Genomic DNA, 18248 nt, shown 5'->3' with positions numbered 1-18248 from the left:
GCTTTTTCTTTATTATTATTTAAAGTAGCTCTTCTAGCCCCCAATAACTCACATCTGGCCATCAAAGACCACAGGACCTCTTTTGTGTAAAAAATACATATTTAGCCACCGGACAGAATGCCCCCGCCCACTGTAAAAAAAGATCACGAAAATTGCTAAAACTATAGAAAGCTTGAATGAAAAAAAAATGAAACTCATCTTTTATTTACTTTAATTACAAGCTAAAATATAAACCTTGGTTGTAAAAAAACAAAGTTGTCCTTTAACCACCGCCGACGTCGGTGCGGTGGAGAGCTATACCTTTACCTATAAATTAACCCTTTAAGACCGAGAACGCATCTGTGTCATTTTAAGATTTCTTTGGCTATTCAAAAATAGCAGATCTACAAGCGCATTGTAGATATGCTATTTTTGAACAATCTTGAAGATTTGTGCCAATCTTTGAATATATATATATATGTTTTAAAGCAAACATTTTTAACTCTGATCTGTGCTTCTGGGGAAGGTCCCTTGAACAACATATTTTGAGATGGGGGTCCGCGGCCAAACACGTATCATTTTGGGGGGTCCTTGACATGGAAAGGTTGGAGCACCACTGATATAGCAACATACGTTTTTGTCAAAAAAACTGTTAGGATTTAGAAGACATTTGTAGAATATATATTCAAAGATTTGCACAAATTCTCACCAATTTAAAAAAAAAATAGCAGATCAACAAGCTCATAGCACGGCACTCTGTCTTAATGGGTTAATAACCACAACTATACTTCCCATAACCATGCACCCCCTCACCACCACTGTGTGCCTTGGTGATGCTCACTCTCATTCCCCTTCCTCGCCCTTCATAACCCGCAGAATACCCCTTCAACCCCCAAGAATCAATACTCACATCAAACACCTTCTCCGTGTAGACCTCGTCGTTGACCCTGTCTCTCAGGATGTCCTGGTTCTGTCGGACGAAGGTGATGTAGGAGTCGGCCAGATCCATCCCAGGTTTCTGTAAGGTAAGCGGTGGTGGAAAAAAGTACTCAGATATTTTACTTAAGTAAAAGTAGCAATACCACAATATAAAAATACTCTGTTGCAAGTAAATGGCCTGTGTTCAAAAAGTTACTTGAGTACAAGTACCAAAGTATATTGGCATGTATTGGTATCAAAATATATACTTTAAGTACCAAAAGTAAAAGTAAATTTTTTTGGGAAAATAGCAGATCTACAAGCTCACAACGCGTCGCGATGCGACGCGTTGTGAGCTTGTAGATCGACTATTTTCAAATAGCCTCAGTATAAAATGGGGCTAAAGTGGCTAATGTATGTTTTATGATATAACAATGTATATCTGCAAAGTAACTAGTAACTAAAGCTGTCAAATAATTGTAGTGGAGTAAAAGTACAATTAGTTGTACTAAAAAAAAAATCTTTCACGATTTTTCAAAAATAGCTAAATAAATCTTAAAATGACACAGATGCGTTCCCGGTCTTAATGGGTTAAATGCCTAATGAAACACAGACTAATCAATGTCCCCAGAAGGATTTGAGTCGTCTGGTGTAGGACATATGAAAAACATGCAACAATGCAAACTTGAGTTTAGACGTTATGATTTTATTCCAGTGTAGTAATAATCGACCTATAAGATTGCTACTGGGATGTATTCTTGTAAGTTACAAGTTTGAGAATTTTGGTTTTGAACTAAGAAAATCTGCTCACTTATAAGGCTTAAGATAACACGAGATCATCTTCACAACTCAACACACTTTTTAAAAAAAAGTTAAAAAAGAACTTCACAAGAAATGCACATCCCAATATGTAAAATAAAATAAAATAAAAAACAACATTCATGGTTGAGAATGTAAATTAAAGGTTGTATTTATGTCAAAAAACTAAATGTGACACTCCCTTATAGGTTTATGTTGAACACAGACCTTATCTTGTACATACATCTAAAACGCCATGGTAAATAAGCACTGGAAATCTCTGGCCAGGGAACAGACTGCAAACTCACTTCAATGTTGTTAGACACATTATGAATCATAGATCATTTGAATGTTATTAAAACAGGCACGCAATAACGTCTTGAGAACTTAAAAAGATCATTATTAATGCCCAACCATGTAGGCTATACCAAAGTCCCAAGGACACCAGTCTAGACGGTCCCTTTAAGAGCGCTCTCTCTCTCTCTCTCTCTGTCCTCACACCTTCCAGCCCAGGCAGCCTTTGTGTTGCAGAGCGGTGAAAAAAGGCCACTCTCTGCATTACTTTGTTTATATACCGCAATAACAAGTTTCCAGCATCAACTTCTCCCTCTGTGGGGGCTAATAAAAAAATAAAAAAAACTCGTCTCGCTGAAATAAACTAGAAATGGCGCCATTACCGGGCAAAACATTTAGTAAAATGTCAAAGCAATCGTCTCGCTAGCACGGCGAGGCCAGAGGCAGATAGAGAGGAGAAGTGGGTTAGCCCCCTGTTCCATTCACACTCCCTCACGTCAGGGGAGATTACAACTGTAATGCTTATTATAATTGCCTTGACATCTTTCACACCCGTTTTCTCCGGGCCCTAGACTGCCCCCCCCCCCCCTCCTCTCGCCCCCCCCCACCCCCCTGGGGGCTTGATGTCCTGCTACATACAGCGCTGAGCATGGCACGCCAATTCCCCCGCGGGAAAAAACACAAGGCAATGGAGCCGTTAACACATTCCATGCCAGAGTTTAATCTCATAATGTACTCACCAGTGCCAGCGTTTTATTGTTGTTTTTTTGTTTTTATCATGTCGCCACAGACCTCGCTAAATAAGTTAAAAGTGCGCGTTCATTTGGTTCTAAACACACAGCGGATCCGTGAGAAACGTCCAGCGAAAACAGTTTCCAAATGCGAGCCGCCATCTTGAAGCTACAGCCGATACACGCTAAACAGTGATCAGCGAGGAGAAAAACAACAAACCGAGAAAATCGAGTTTTAAACAGGATCCCAGACAGGAAGCGGATACGATCGAAAAAACCGGAACCCGAATAATTCCGTTTCCGACCGAAAACCGGAAACGGAAATGGATCAAAAAAATTCGGAAAGTGCACCTTGGGCGATTAACATGGGAATCGGCGGTTCGCGTAGATCTACGCGACTGGCACGCTGCGGCTTTAAATAGGTTCGCGTAGATCTACGCGATTGGCATTCAATGTGTTAAGTGCCACCGGGAAACCTGTATTATTATGATGTTCAGGGAACCCCCCCCACCCACCCCACCCTACCCTCCTCCCTGCCACTGCTGCTGCTGGCGTGACCGGCCTCGATCGCTGTCATTCAAGTCGTGTTAGATAAGTCTGTCAGCGTGAGAGAGAGAGAGCACACAGGCTAATGCCTAATTCATGCTTTTCCATGTCGCAGGAGAAATAGCCGATCTATAAGCTCACACTGTTTTGAAAAAACAAAAAAAGCTAGATATTGAACCTTCTTTGAACCAATTTACCATAATCTTTCTTCTTGAGATTTTATGATGTATTAAAACAATGTCTGTGTTTTTCATTAACAGATATCTGCAGAGCTGTGACAGATGCAGCAGTTATGTCTTCATGCGTGTACAGCAATATCCCATTTCACGCCAAGTTGACAGAACTGCAATCACTCCGTCAACAGATACAAGACAGTCATTCAAAAGGTTCACAATGCTGAACAGAACCCCCGCGGGGCAACCGCTTCTTAACCCCATGAACTCTAGGGTACCTTTTCTGGGCATGTCATCATAATAGGAAAACATTCTGCAGAAACTAGCCAAAGTACAAACTCACAACTCATCGCTGACGCACTGTGAGTGAGTTTGGCTATTTTCGCCCCTGATATTTGGTGCGGGAGACCCCAGTCAATTAAGTGTATGGGGTTTACTTGGTTAAAGTTGGTTGACTGGTCTACAGGGCTGATTTAGGGGATAGATAGATATATACATACATACAGTAGATACCTTTATTGATCCCATGGGGGATATACAGGCGCCAGAGACAGCACAGCAGTAACAGTTACAGATACAGATACAGGGCAAAGATACAACAGTACCTATTGTAAGAGTAACATACTGTAGCCTACATAGTACACAGACACTTTACAATCATCCCGCCCGGTGCAGAACACAAAGTAAAATAAATAATAAAGTATACAGACGTTTATATCCTGCCTGATGCAGAACAGGAAAAAGAGTCGCACGGTTAGCCTATCGTTTTATGCGAAGGAAATATTCGCACATCCACTTCGTTCAAATGCAGGTGCTTTGGACAGTGAGAACTGAAGCAATCAAGAAAAAAAGTATTTCATGAACAAAAATCCCTCACGCTGCTCTCGCTCAGCAGCATCAGTTTTTATTCAAATTGACAGTTTTTTAATTTTTTTTTGTCATTTGACAAATTGACAGTTTTTATTCAAATTGACAGTCCCTCTGGACCTTCATCAAGAGTGTCTTAGCCTATCGTTTTGACATCAGCACAGACCACAGGTAACGTTACAGATTGGATGTTACATTAGCCTGGTGGACGCCAAACTCCTGGACATCCCCAAGACAAAGAACCCAACCTGGGGGTGACACAAGGGCTTTCTCAGTTGCCACCCCCCCCCCCCCCCCCCCACCCCTTTGGAACTCACTCCCAGCTCACATTAAAGCCCCCCCCCCCACCCCCACCACATGCCCTGTTCAAAACCTTAGTCCAAAACCCACCTTTTCAGACTCGCATTGTAATCCCAATGGCCCTCTTTGCCTTTCAATTTTCTTTGCTTAGTTTTTAGCCGTTTAAACTAGTTATTCTCTTAATAAAGTTTTGTTCTTGTAAAGTGACTTAAAGTGAGTACCAAGAAAAGCGATATATGTACCGGGCTTTTTCAGCCCGGGCACCGTTGCTCTGGAATGCCCTATAACCTTGGTTCTTAGGTTAGCAGAGTCAGTGTCCTCTTTTAAATCGCTTTTGAAAACACGTCTGTATATAAAGTGTTTTTTCCTAAGGATTGTTTTATGGACTGACTGCAAATGCTGTTTTATATGTTCTTATGTTTTTTATGTTTACTTATTTTTTTATTTTTTATTCTTTCTCTTGCTGATGTTTGCTGTTTTTAACATGTATGTAAAGCACTTTGTAACTTTGTCATTCAAATTCATATGAATTGGATGTATTATTATTATTATTATTATTATAATAGTCAACAACGCTGTGTTGCTACTGACTCAGGGACACACAGGGGATGTTCTGTTTGAGAACAGCCGTGACGCTACGAGTAGTCTATGGGTCTGGGTGATTGACAGGCCTGTCAGAATCCCATAATCTCCTGGGCGGAGAGGTAGACGTTGGAAAATCTGGCACTTCCTGTATACCGGAGGGCTGAGTGACGGTCGGAATAGATCATCTGACGCACGATGACGGGAACTGTAACTGCCGTTCGGTTCGTTCGCCGTGTCTTTAACCCATTTAGACCGGGAACGCATCTCTGTCATTTTATACTTTAGCTATTCAAAAATAGCAGATATACAAGCTCATAGCGCGGCACCGAGTGCCGCGCTATGAGCTTGTAGATCTGCAATTTTTTAGAAAAATCGTGAAACTTTGTGCAAATCTTTACAAATGTCTTCTAAATCCTAACAGTTTTTGGAGTGGTTCTAAAACTTCTTCGTGTCAAAGACCACCCAAAATGATATGTTTTTGGCCGCCAATCCCCATCAAAGTATGTTGTTCCAGGGACACCCCCCCCCCCAGAAGCAAAGATTTGAGTAAAAAAAAAAATCCAAAAATATACGTATTCAAAAACTTGCACAAAATGTTTAAGATTATTTAAAAAATAGCAGATCTACAAGCTCATAGCGCGGCACTGAGCTTGTATATCTGCTATTTTTGAATAGCCAAAGTATAAAATAGCGGTTTAAGTAGTCACACAGATGCGTTCCTGGGTTTGAATGGGCTAAGTTCACCCAGGGGAACTTCACACGCCGTCGACGGAAACAACACATCACCACCAGTGTTGTCACTTTAGGCATCAGGTTTTCCTCTCTCTGTCTCCCCTCAACAAGGCCTTTTTTTTTTACTTTCTCCCCTTGTCGTCTTTTCGTCACAAGGTGACAAAGCCGTGTGTGACAGGAGGGAGGTTACCTGTAAAGGTTGGCAGATTTCCAGGCCCCGCACGGCATGGCACGGCACGCCATCCAGATCGAGTCCTCTCACACGGAAACAAAAAACGCAGCCTGGCTCACTCGCCACCCTCCTCTTGGCAAGAATGCTCTCTCTCTAGCCCTCTGGGTTTGTAGCAAAACACCCATAATCCCATAACCATACATAATGGGTACTAGTAGCATGTCAACCGTTTGACAACAAATTTGAGAGTGTAAAATTAAACTTGTGTTCCGGTTTTGACAGAAAGGAAAGAGGTGTGAAGGTTTTGGGGGGAGGGGGGTTGTGGGTGGGGTGGGAAGGTGCTCTGAGGGTGGGGATGTCCAACGGTAATGAGTGGTTAAACAGGGACAGAGAGGATGGGGGGAGGGTGAGGGGGGTGTGGTGGGGATTCCAGGTAATTACACCCTGCTAGTGGCCGCGTTTCCTGCCCCTGGATTCAGTTCTCCACAGGTGCAGGTCCATGGCAGGGTTGCCATGTCAGCTTATTATAATAAGCAACTTTGGGCTTGTTTTTAGGTAAAGTCGCTTGTAAATATTGCTAGTTGTTGGGGGTTGTTGCGTTTTTTTGGGGCTTGTTTCTAAAGTGTATAGTTGCTTATTTGGGCTTCCTTCCTGATGTTGTTTAAACCAGTGGTTCTCAAACAACAAGGACCCCCAAATTAACATGTTTTTGTCCACGGACCCCCCATCTGAAAATGTTTTGTGTCCCAGGGACCCACATGCAAGATATGTGTAGTTTACAACCTAACAAGGATTTAGAAGGATTTAGAAGGCGTTTTTTTAATCGGCCTCAGGTCTAAACGGGTTAAGTCATTTAGCTGGGAACCCCCTGTGTGTGTGTGTGTGTGTGTGTGTGTGTGTGTGTGTGTGTGTGTGTGTGTGTGTGTGTGTGTGTGTGTGTGTGTGTGTGTGCGTGCGTGCGTGCGCATGTGCGTGATCATGCAGCTTTAGTCGCTTCTTTTGTGCTTGTTTTTGTAGACCTGGTTGCTTATTTCTCTTGCAAAATCTGGCAACACTGGTCCATGGTGTTTGTGCTTGCATGTGCGCGAATGTGTGTGTGTGTGTGTGTGTGTGTGTGTGTGTGTGTGTGTGTGTGTGTGTACGCGCGCGCGTCTGGCTTTTAGCAACTTAAACCCTATATAATTTGTAGTAAATCAATGGGAGAAAGTAGCCAACCTAACAAGCTCAGAATGCGTCGGGTTGCAACGCGTTGTGAGCTTGTACAAGTAGTAGTAGTTTATTTAGTAACATACGGTACAATAAAGGCGACAAGGTAACTAATTGGCCGAAAAGGTATGGGCTGAAGCCTGAAGCTTATTTTGCCCACCTTTTTACTATTTGAATTATCACAGTAGCATAAGGAAAACATAAGAGCAAACAAAAAAAGTTAAGTATCAACGAAGCATCAAATATTACACTTCAGTACAAACGAAACAAAACAAAACACATTTCAACTCTACATCAATTATACAGAAGAAACAATTAGTGTATACCTTAATATACAAATTATATTATAACCATATTTCATATCACTAGTAGCATGTATATCATCGTAATTAGAATGATGTTCTTATTTCATAATTATCCCTGCAATGTTTGTGTTGTTGAATGTTCGCCTGTTTCTCACCGAATGCCGGCCTATTACACGCCCAGAATAGGGACGCTAGCATTCACATGTATGTGGTTAACCCATTCAATCCGGGAACGCATACTGTGTCATTTTAGATTTTTAGCTATAACCATTATTTTATACTTTGGACTGTTCAAAAATAGATCTACAAGCTCATACTGCGGCACCGAGTGCCACACTATGAGCTTGTAGACCTGCATTTTTTTTTTTTTCAATCGTGAACATTAGTGCAAATCTTTGATGAAATCTTCTTCAAAGCGAACATTTTTAACTCAAATCTTTGCTTCTGGGGATTCTACAAATGTCTACTAAATACCTGCGTGTGTGTGTGTGTGTCCGTTAAACCCTATATCATTTGTAGTAAATCAATGGGAGAAAGTAGCCAACCTAACAAGCTCACAACGCGTCGCACTGCGACACGTTGTGAGCTTGTAGATCAGCTATTTTCGGCACCCCGTGCACAAACCATGATGACTCGTCTTAGTTCTACTGGATCTCTTCTCCACTCGTTAGTCTACTTTTTGTTTGTTGACGAAATTGTCAGTATATTTAGTCATAGTTTTAAGTTCTCATAGCTTATTCATTAGCTTTTTATTCAGTTTTTGTTTCGTTTTCATCAGTGAAAAAAAGGTAGTCGACGTACGTTTTTCTTCATAGTTTCTTCATCGACGAAATCAACACTGGTGTGTGTGTGTGTGTGTGTTGTTTTATGTGTTATGTGCTGTACGTGTCGTTGTCTGCACCCTACTGCCATGAGGGATGCTGAACCGAACAACATCTACCGCAACGTAAAGGAGGAAGTGATCTTCACCTGTTCGTGACAAGGAGCCAAAAGAGTTGCCTCTATACTAAACACCTGAAGACCTCTCCTCCTCCTCCTCCTCCTCCTCCTCCTCCTCCTCTTTATCCCACCTGGAATAGAGGAGCTTAGGAGCTTTGGGTTCCTTCCACACAAAAGCGCAAGGTACGGGTTACATTATAATTTCAGGTGAATGGATGGTGGGGGAGGAGGGAGGAGGGGGGGGGAGGGGCAGGACCTTTTTTTTAACCCATTCAATCCGGGGAACGCATCTGTGAAACCATTTAAATCATTATTTTATATTTTGGCTATTCAAAAATAGCAGATCTACAAGCTCATAGCGCGGCACCGAGTGCCGCGCTATGAGCTTGCAGATCTGCTATTTTTGAAAAATCGTGAACATTTTTGAAAATCTTTGAATATATATATTTTAAAGCACTTTTTTTTAAACTCAAAGTCTTTGCTTCTGGGGGTCCCTGGAACAACATGTTTTTCCGATGGGGGTCATCGGCCAAATACATTTTATTTTGGCGGTCCTTGATATGAAAAAGTTTGAGAACCACTCAACATGCGTTTTTCAGAAAAATGTTAGTATTTAGAGGACATTTTGTAGAATCGGAGCCTCAGGCCTGACTGGGTTAACTGGGAACCAGTGTGAATGGTGGGCACAGACAGAGTGGTATTTGCTGTGTCAAGAACTCTCTCTCAGAAAGGTGGTGGTGGGGTTGTTGGGGGGGGGGGGGGGGGGGGTGGACGGGTCATCATAGGAAAGTAGAGAAGTGAGGGCAGGTGAGGTCTCTGGTCTTCTACATATTACACTGCTGCAAGCTCGGTCTAGTGTGTGTGTGTGTGTGTGAGTGTGAGTGTGAGTGTGAGTGTGTGTGTGTGCGCGTGTGTGTGTGTGTGTGTGTGTGTGCGTGTGTTTGCCTTGACTCCAAACTCCTCCTCGTCACTTAAAAGGTATCAGTCTCTATATAATGGCTTCTGGGGTGGCAGTTATATTAAAGTAATAAACGTTGAACACGTCTTCATTGAATATGGCCGCGACCTGAAGGGAAATGTGTCACGCTGACCTTTTAAGCATCCGTCTGTACATTAACCCATTCAATCCGGGGTGGGAACGCATCCGTGTCATTTTAGATTTGAGCTATGACCATTCTTTTATACTTTGGCTATTCAAAAATAGCAGATCTACAAGCTCATAGCGCGGCACTGAGTGTTATTTTTTTTTATGTTGAACGTTAATTTTGTGCAAATCTTTGAACATATATATTTATTTTATTAACATTTTAACTCAAATCTTTGCTTCTGGGGGGGTCCCTGGAACAACATATTTTGATGGGGATCGGCCAAAAACTATTTTGGGGGGTCCCTGTCCCTGACAAGAAAGCTTGAGCACCACTGATATAGCAACAATAGTTTTTCAGAAAAATTAAGAAATTTTGACATTTGACAAAAAAATATATTCAAATCAGATTTGCAGAAATGTTCCACGATTTTTCAAAAACTAGCAGAACTACAAGCTCATAGAGCGGCACTCGGTGCCGCGCTATGAGCTTGTAGATCTGCTATTATTTGAATAGCCCAAAGACGTCTGAGAATGCCACATGCGTTCCCGGTCTCAATGGACTAAGTAAAGAATGGCTCCTTATAAACGCTGAGACGTCCTCATATAGCCTTGAGGTGGTTCAGGGCTCTGCATCTATAGCTGTATGAGTGGAGAAGACGTATGAGCCACGTCACCGCCAGTCTGATTTATATGCTCCGTCGCACGACGGACGGCGTCACGCTCTGAAAATAGCAGACCCTACCGGACCGCTGGCGTAGCGGTCCAGGCACCTATAGGCTCCAAAGTAGCCTGACAGTGCGTTGTTGTGGGTTCGAGTCCCGATGGCCTTTGGTTGCATGTCACTCCCCATTTTCCTGTCAGACTACTATCCTATCAACAAAAGGCATAAAAGCAAAAAACTAAAATAAAAAATGAAAACAGCAGACCTACAAGCTCACAATGCGCTGTCGTGAGCTTGTAGGTCGGCTTCTTTCGACGTGCGACGCCGTCGTGCAATTGAGTTATGCACGGATTAATGCAAAAATAAAACAGCTGAACATTTTCGTTAGGCCACGTCATAATCTGTGATTTGTGAAAAAGTGTGAATAGAGGCCCCACGCACAATATGTAAAATTATGATGTTGTAGCCATACAGCCAACCGGTTTAAGACATTGCAGATTGAGGCTATTTTACCTTCGCTTTTAGGGTTACCATTAGGGTTTTCTGGAAGATTTAACTAGTAACCACTTCAAATAATAAACCGGGAACCCCTATACGTAACTATACCTTTCAGGACGGGAACCCCTTTTGGGGTTCTTGTTGCTATGTACAGTATATAGCAACATCATTTTCTTAAATTTTTTGAATACATATTTGAAGTTTTTCAGAAAACTTAGGTCTGGATTTAGAAGGTGTTTTTAAGAATCGGTCTCAGGTCTAAATGGGTTAATCTTAAAAGACTAATAACGGAAAAATAGGATATCTACAAGCTCACAGCATATCACGCTGCGACCACAACCCTGTTCAGGGTGCGTTACACGCTTCCATAGAAGACATTGTTGATCCATATGAATTGGGCCTCAGTCTCTGGATGCACCATGGTCCATAAACGCCTCCCCCTACCCACAACAACACAGAGCCATTACATTAACCACCTGAGCCCTATAGCATCGCTATTCTTCTGGGTATGTCATAATAATAGCTGCACATTCTGTGAAAATGGGTGAACACTGGGTGAGATTATAGCCGGAGAAATAGCCGGTGAACAAACTCAAAAAGTGGTGCGTTGTTGTGACGCGCGTCATTTGTAGAGCGGCTATTTTTCCGGTGAATAAATTTGGTGTGTAGAGCGAAAAAAAAGGAGAGCCCCAGGAAAACACCCCTCGGGATCTCAAGAATCTCAAAATCAAAGATCTAAACCACCCCAACCACAGACTGTTAGAGATGACCGTGAGATGTCGCCGCATGGAAAACGGCTACGCAGTCTCAAAGCTACTACTATAGCAATTGACTGCAAAAAAAGCTTCTTTCCACGTACGATCAGGTACCAGAACGAACCAGGGCAAAGAGAAAGGCTAACCTGCCCCCCCCCAACCTATATAATCTGCTGTACATAGAATATACTGTGAAGTTGTTTACACAAAGTTAGATGGTAGCTACTGGGAAAAAAATGCTGTTGGAGTATACAATATACCAAGTTTTCATGTACATGTGTATATTTGATGATGCTCTATTTTATTCTCTTTTTGCTCTTTTTTTGCACTCTTTCTTTTCTTCAAATCTTTTCATTATTCTGTTGTTGTTATTACCTATGCTGCTGCATTGTCTGAAGGAAGCCAAACCCAACATAAGTTGTACTCTTATGTAGGCCTACTTGTACACAAGATGTAGCAATAAAGTACAACCCTGAGAACCTCCATGCTCAATCGGTTACAACGTGGTGTCTGTCTCTATTAGTGGAAATTAGCGCTGAAGTGGTTCATGTTTCAAACACTTTAAACTGGGTGATTGGATGACAAAGAACGTTCAGCCTCCACGACACAATGCAAAGCATTGCTCAGTGTTGTTTGTCACTTTGTATCCGGGCTCAATGGGGATGGAAACACAAATATGCAAACCGACTGGTCGGTTGGTAATGAAACAACACAGTGGTTGAATAAAAAGTCTGAAGACTCACTGGGACTTCCACATATTTGGCTGCTGCTTTCACCTTCCAGGAGGAGGAGGGGAGGGGGGGGGGGGAATAATGATACAAAGAGTTCAACGGAGGGAAGAGGATCTGGTTTCCACAAAATAACACCTTGCTTTTAAAAAAAACTTTAGGCGTGATAAAGAAACAGGCTGGGCATTCTCTTGCGAGGGAACAACAAATCAACGTGGCTACTAGAGTTGTTCCGACCGAGGGAAAGCTGCCGATATATACTGCCTAAAATTGCTGGCATCGGTATCGGCGAGTATGTCAATCAGTGTTGCCAGATTCTGTGAGAGAAACAAGCAAACGGGTCTAGGAAAACCAGCCCAAAAGAAGCAACTATGGGGCCACACGAGCACTTTAACATATACGTCAGCTATTTGAAAATAGCAGATCTACAAGCTTACAACGCGTGTAGATCGGCTATTTGAAAATTAAATCTTGCGGGGAGATTATAATAAGCAGATCTGGCAACCCTGATGTCAATGTCTATATTGTCTATATGCCAATCCGACACCATGTAATTCATCACATGCTGATATTTCATTCACAGTCATATTTTGAATGCTTCAGTTGTTGCGCAACTGTTTTATACTCTTTACTCTACAATTTACATTATTATTGTACTAACTTGTAGCTGCACTTTAACAATTATTAATGGAATTGTGATTTATTCCTAGATCAGTGGTTCTCAAACTTATTAACCCATTAATACCTGGAACGCATCTGTGTCACTTTAGATTTCATTGGCTATTCAAAAATAGCAGATATACAAGCTCATAGCGCGGCACCGAGTGCCGCGCTATGAGCTTGTAGATCTGCTATTTTTGAAAAATTGTGAAAAAATATTTTTTTGACTTTTTTCCAAAAATTGTTAGGATTTACATTTCTTTTTAAGAATCGCCTCAGGTCTTAATGGGTTAATTGCAAGGACCCCCCATAACTCTGAGAGTGTACAAATGGAACTGTTCCATGTGTACACTCTCAGAGTTACAGACCTGTAAAGGGTCCATTTAGAACCCCCTCAATGAATCCAGATTCTAGTCCCTGGACCGCACTTTGAGAACCACTGTCCTATAGATGTTTTTTTTAAATTACACACTGATATCGTATCTGTACTCGGTTATCGGGAAGGAAACAATGCTACGGGTACTGTACATCTCTAATGGCTACTTACTGTGAAGGAGAGGATGGAGGAGAAGAACGTCCCTTCGTCGTACCTGGAGAGCTTGGAGAGAACGCCGTCCAGAACACCGGCCAACTGCCCAGGGGGGAGAGAGGTCAACATTTATATTAACTACTATACATGAACCGCTGCGTCCCTAAGCTGGGCATGTCATAATAATAGGCACACTTGTTGGTGAAAATAGGTGATCATTTTGCCCGAAAATAGCTGATCTGCAAGTTCACAACGCGTCGCAAATGTGACGCGTTGTTGTGAGCTTGTAGATCGGTTTTCTGTGAAGAGATTTGGTGTAGAGGGACAAAAGGAGAGGACCAAATATAGCCCCCTGGGGAACCCCGGTCAATGAAGTAAATATGTTTTTTAAGTGTTTAATGTAAGTACTCAGTTAATAATTTCAAAGCATTCAGAACATTTTCTGTGCATTATTTTTTATCAAATGAACATCAAGTACTTGTACAAATTGATTGATTGAATACTGTATTAGACAGAAATGTTAACAGCACGAGGTACAGTCAGACATTAGGGCTAAAAGGAAGACACAAAAAAAGCCCTGGGTACTTGTTTCCATGCGTGCTACCAAACCTTCACCCCAAAAACATGGTTTACGATTCTGTGCCTATCGGTGCATAACTCGGACGGCGCTGAGTCGGCTCAAGCGAACTTCGCAAACGTTCGGCACGGCAACTCGCTCGCTTTAAGCTCTGCTCGGCGGTGCCTCTCGTGGCTCAAGTTAGCTTGAGACGGCGAGCCTCCTTCGGAGTTAAAAAAATATACTTTGTCAGCCCCCCAAAAAAAATCCTCAGTTGTTGTAGGCGAGAGGCAGTTCCGCATTGGTCACAGAAGCAGGGCGTGGTTATAGGACAAGTGTGTTTCCATTGAGGGAAAATGGCATAGTAATAGCAACAAAAAGAAAATACAAAAATATACATTTGTAATGGAGAGGCAGAGAAAACAGTACAAATCTCTGTTTGATTTGGGTACATCAAGGCTACGAAGACATTTACCTTTGACACCAAGGATGAAATCATTTCTTTAAAAGCCTCGTCGATCAGCACATCAATTTTGGAATGGTATTGTTGCTGAGATGATGGGAAAGAAGGACAAAGAGAGAAAGAGGCATTTCAGTGACTTTTGAGGAATCAAGGATGACTCCTTGATTCTTTTGTGAAGTGTAGACACTATTGTCTACACATTGTCTGTTAACCCATTAAGACCCGGGAACGTCATTTTAGATTTCTTTGGCTATTCTTCAAAAATAGCAGATCTACAAGCTCATAGTGCGGCACTGAGTGCCGCACTATGAGCTTGTAGATCTGCTATTTTTGAAAAATAATGCAAATTTTTCAATATATATATTTAAGGCAAATATTTTTTTAACTCAAATATTTGCTTCTGGGGGGGGGGGGGGGGGGGGTCCGCGGCCAAATACATATAATTTTGGGGGCCCTTGATATGAAAAAGTTTGAGAACCACTATATATATATAGCAAGTTAAAAAAAATCACCCTAGAAGCAAAGATTTGAGTTACAAATGTTCGCTTTAAAAAATATATATATTCAAAGATTTGCAAAAGCTTTCATGATTAAAAAAAATAAATAGCAGATCTACAGTACAAGCTATGAGCTTGTATATCTGCTATGTTTGAATAGATAATGGTTAAAATCTGAAAATGACAGATGCTTTCCCGGTCTCAATGGGTTAAAGGGACCAAATTCTAAACCTTTTTTGAACACTTGGTATGATCAAACCTTCCCCTTCTATTCCACACACACACACACACACACACACACACACACACACACACACACACACACACACACACACACACACACACACACACACACACACACACACACACACACACACACACACACACACACACGGTATTACTACACTTGTGAGGACATAAAATTGGGACGGTAGTTTTATGAATGCTACGAGCTTGTAGATCTGCTATTTTTGAAAAATCGTGAAAATGTGTGCCGATTTTTTTATACATTTTTTTAAAGCGAACATCTGTAAAACATGTTGTTCCAGGGACCCCGAGAAGCAAAGATTTGGGTTAAAAATGTTTGCTTTAAAAAAATGTATATTCAAAGATTTGCACAAATGTTCATGATCTTCCAAAAATGGCAGACCTACAAGCTCTATTTTTAAAGCAAACAACATAATTTGAGACGGGGGTCCACGGCCAAATACATGAAAAAGTTTGAGAGCCACTGATATATCAACAATCGTTTTTCAGATACTGTTAGGATTTTGAAGACATTTGCAAAATCGGACCATAAAACAACAATTTCTCTTGTGAGGAGGACCCCGAAAAGTGTCCTCCCTTTTTCAATTCTACTATGCCTGTGGGGACATTTGGTCCTTGTATAGTAACGCACGCGCGCACGCACGCGCACACACACACGCACACGCACACACACACACACGCACACACACACACACACGCCGGGGAAGAATCTTCCCCGGCACATCGTCGGCTGAGTTAAGCAGCTAATAGGGCCATTATGCGTCTGAATGACATTCCCATCGGCGCTGGAAGAAGGGCGATGGAATCTGAAGGATACGTTTTTGTCCTCCGCCACAATTAGAGCTAGCCTTGTGTTTTCTCCCAAAGCGCTGGTCCAGCTGCCACGACCAAAGGCTCACACTAGATTCAATTAATCCGCCATTTCATGTCTCATAACACCCCCCCCCCGTCCCCCCGTCCCTCCTCACCCCCTCCCCTCCTATATTCATGGCACCTTTTCCCTTGGAAAAAGGAAGAAAAAAAAAAACACGCCAGCCAAAAGGAGGGGAGGGTATAGAAGGAAAAAAAAGCAGGGAAAGGGAAAGAGAGAGCCTCAATTTGCGGGCCATTGAATAGACCGCCTTCCTTCGCCGCTCACACAAGCTGCGAGGGGGGTGGGGGGGGGAGGGGTCATCTCTCGGCGACAATGCCCTTTCACTATGCCGTCTAAAGAACCCCCAAATTAAAAAATTTCAATCAACAATGCTCACAGATCGCTGACAAACTGTGGGTCCAAAGGAGGGTCACCGCAGGCCGCCCTGATTTTGCTTTCCTCCCTCTCTACCCGTCTGTATAAAATGGCAGCTCTCGCTTTCAGGGGAGAGAGACATTTATTTTCCCGGGATATCCTTGAGGCCTTTTTTTTGGGGGTTTCTTTACCTCAATTAACATTGCTGCGTCTGCCTTTTTTAAACACAGGCAGCCAAGCTGAGAGGAGATGGAATTGTGTAGTAGTCTTGCCAAAATATGTGCAGCAAAAAAAAAAGGTGAAAAGAACACATTTTAAAACATTTATTTGTGTTGCAAACTCCAATGAGAGCACCTTCAATGGCGGTGCTTTTTGTCTCGGTTAGCTCACTGAAAAACTTGCTCTAGACTGAAACATTGTTGCTAAAACTGTCTGGATCATCAAAGTCTGATGAACTTTATTTAATATTTTGGGCATGACATTATAGGCAAAACATTTCAAAAATATATTTAAAAAAAATTACATCTACAAGCTCTGTGAGTTTGTAGATCACAATGCATTGTGGTAGGGCTTACTTAAGAGGTTAGAGTGATTGCAACAGAATCTTAACACTGCCAACACATTACCACTTTTCATTGTAACTGCTAAAAGTGAGTAGATCATCCAAATCAGTCCGATCAGTTTGATTTAAAGGAGTAGTTCACCCAAAAAATGACTTATTTTCTATCAATTGCACACCCCATGAAGCCTTGAATTCATGATTTTTTAAAAAGTTTTTGTCGCATTCGTAAGCTAATAATTTGATTCCTGTCTCCTACAGGCTAATGTATCCGGTAGGAGACACAAAGCAGATTATTTGTGTCTCCTACCGGAAATACACCCAGTCATCAAATTATTGGCTTAGGAATGCGACAAAAACAGAAACAAATCCATGAATTCAAGGGTTCATGGGGTGTGAAAATAAGTTTTTGGGTGAACTCCTCCTTTAAGGGGGCCAAATCCAGAGCATTCATTCTGGATATGGTAACTTGCAGTAGTAGATTATATTTGCAAGTGCAAATTCATTAACTGTGTAATCTGGGTTGTAGATTGTTTTTGTACACTTGAATACATTCTTAAATATACATAAGTTGATATTTATATTTACAGCTGTTAATAGCTCATACAAAATGCAAACCCTGGCCGATCCAAGTGCTGAGAGCCAAGCAAGGACACTACATATCCTGATGGGGTTCTGATGTTGTTTTTACCAGCTTGCTTGAAGAGCGGGCTGGTCTACGAACAAACAGAGCAACTAGTCCACACCTATGCGAGACCTTTTCACTTTTTCATCATTGGCTGTCCTTTAACTTCCCATACTCTGAACGGCGGTCGTCCTCCCATACTATGGCATCATAACCCTACTAGACACGTCTGCCTGCCCTGGTGACTGCTCGCAAGTTGTTTAAAAATCCCACGATTTTGTAACCCCATTTTTTTACACCCAGTGCCAATTATCTATGTAATCCTGGGCACGACCTTCCCTCTGCCAACCTAGGGAGGCCAGGGCCGAGCTCATGTTTCCTTCAATGCATGAGATCCAACTGACCTTCTTATCACCTGACAGGGGGGAGTTTCCCTGGTTGGACGCGTGGAAAGAACACGTTATTCCAACCGGTTCCTTTCCCCTCCATCAGGCGCCCCGGCTGGCCAGGGGGAGGCAGTATAGTGACCAGGATTACTGCATGTTTTTGTGAGGGTACCTACCCTAGGGAACACGGGGAGAACATGCAAA

At 42.1% G+C, this 18248-nt stretch overlaps 1 protein-coding gene across 1 annotated transcript in view; it reads right to left on the bottom strand.

Annotated features, from left to right (window-relative positions):
• Positions 1-18248, bottom strand: part of cadps2 (Ca++-dependent secretion activator 2) — a 342906-nt gene that overhangs the window by 23026 nt on the left and 301632 nt on the right. Inside the window, 3 exon segments of the mRNA XM_080438413.1 lie at positions 890-997; positions 13482-13565; positions 14495-14569. Of these exon segments, the coding sequence (XP_080294539.1) occupies positions 890-997; positions 13482-13565; positions 14495-14569 (267 nt within the window).

Source organism: Gymnoscopelus braueri (assembly GCF_963280865.1).
Source record: "Gymnoscopelus braueri genome assembly, chromosome: 9".
NCBI classification, from domain to species: Eukaryota; Metazoa; Chordata; class Actinopteri; order Myctophiformes; family Myctophidae; genus Gymnoscopelus; species Gymnoscopelus braueri.
This window is presented reverse-complemented; position numbering and strand designations above follow the sequence as displayed.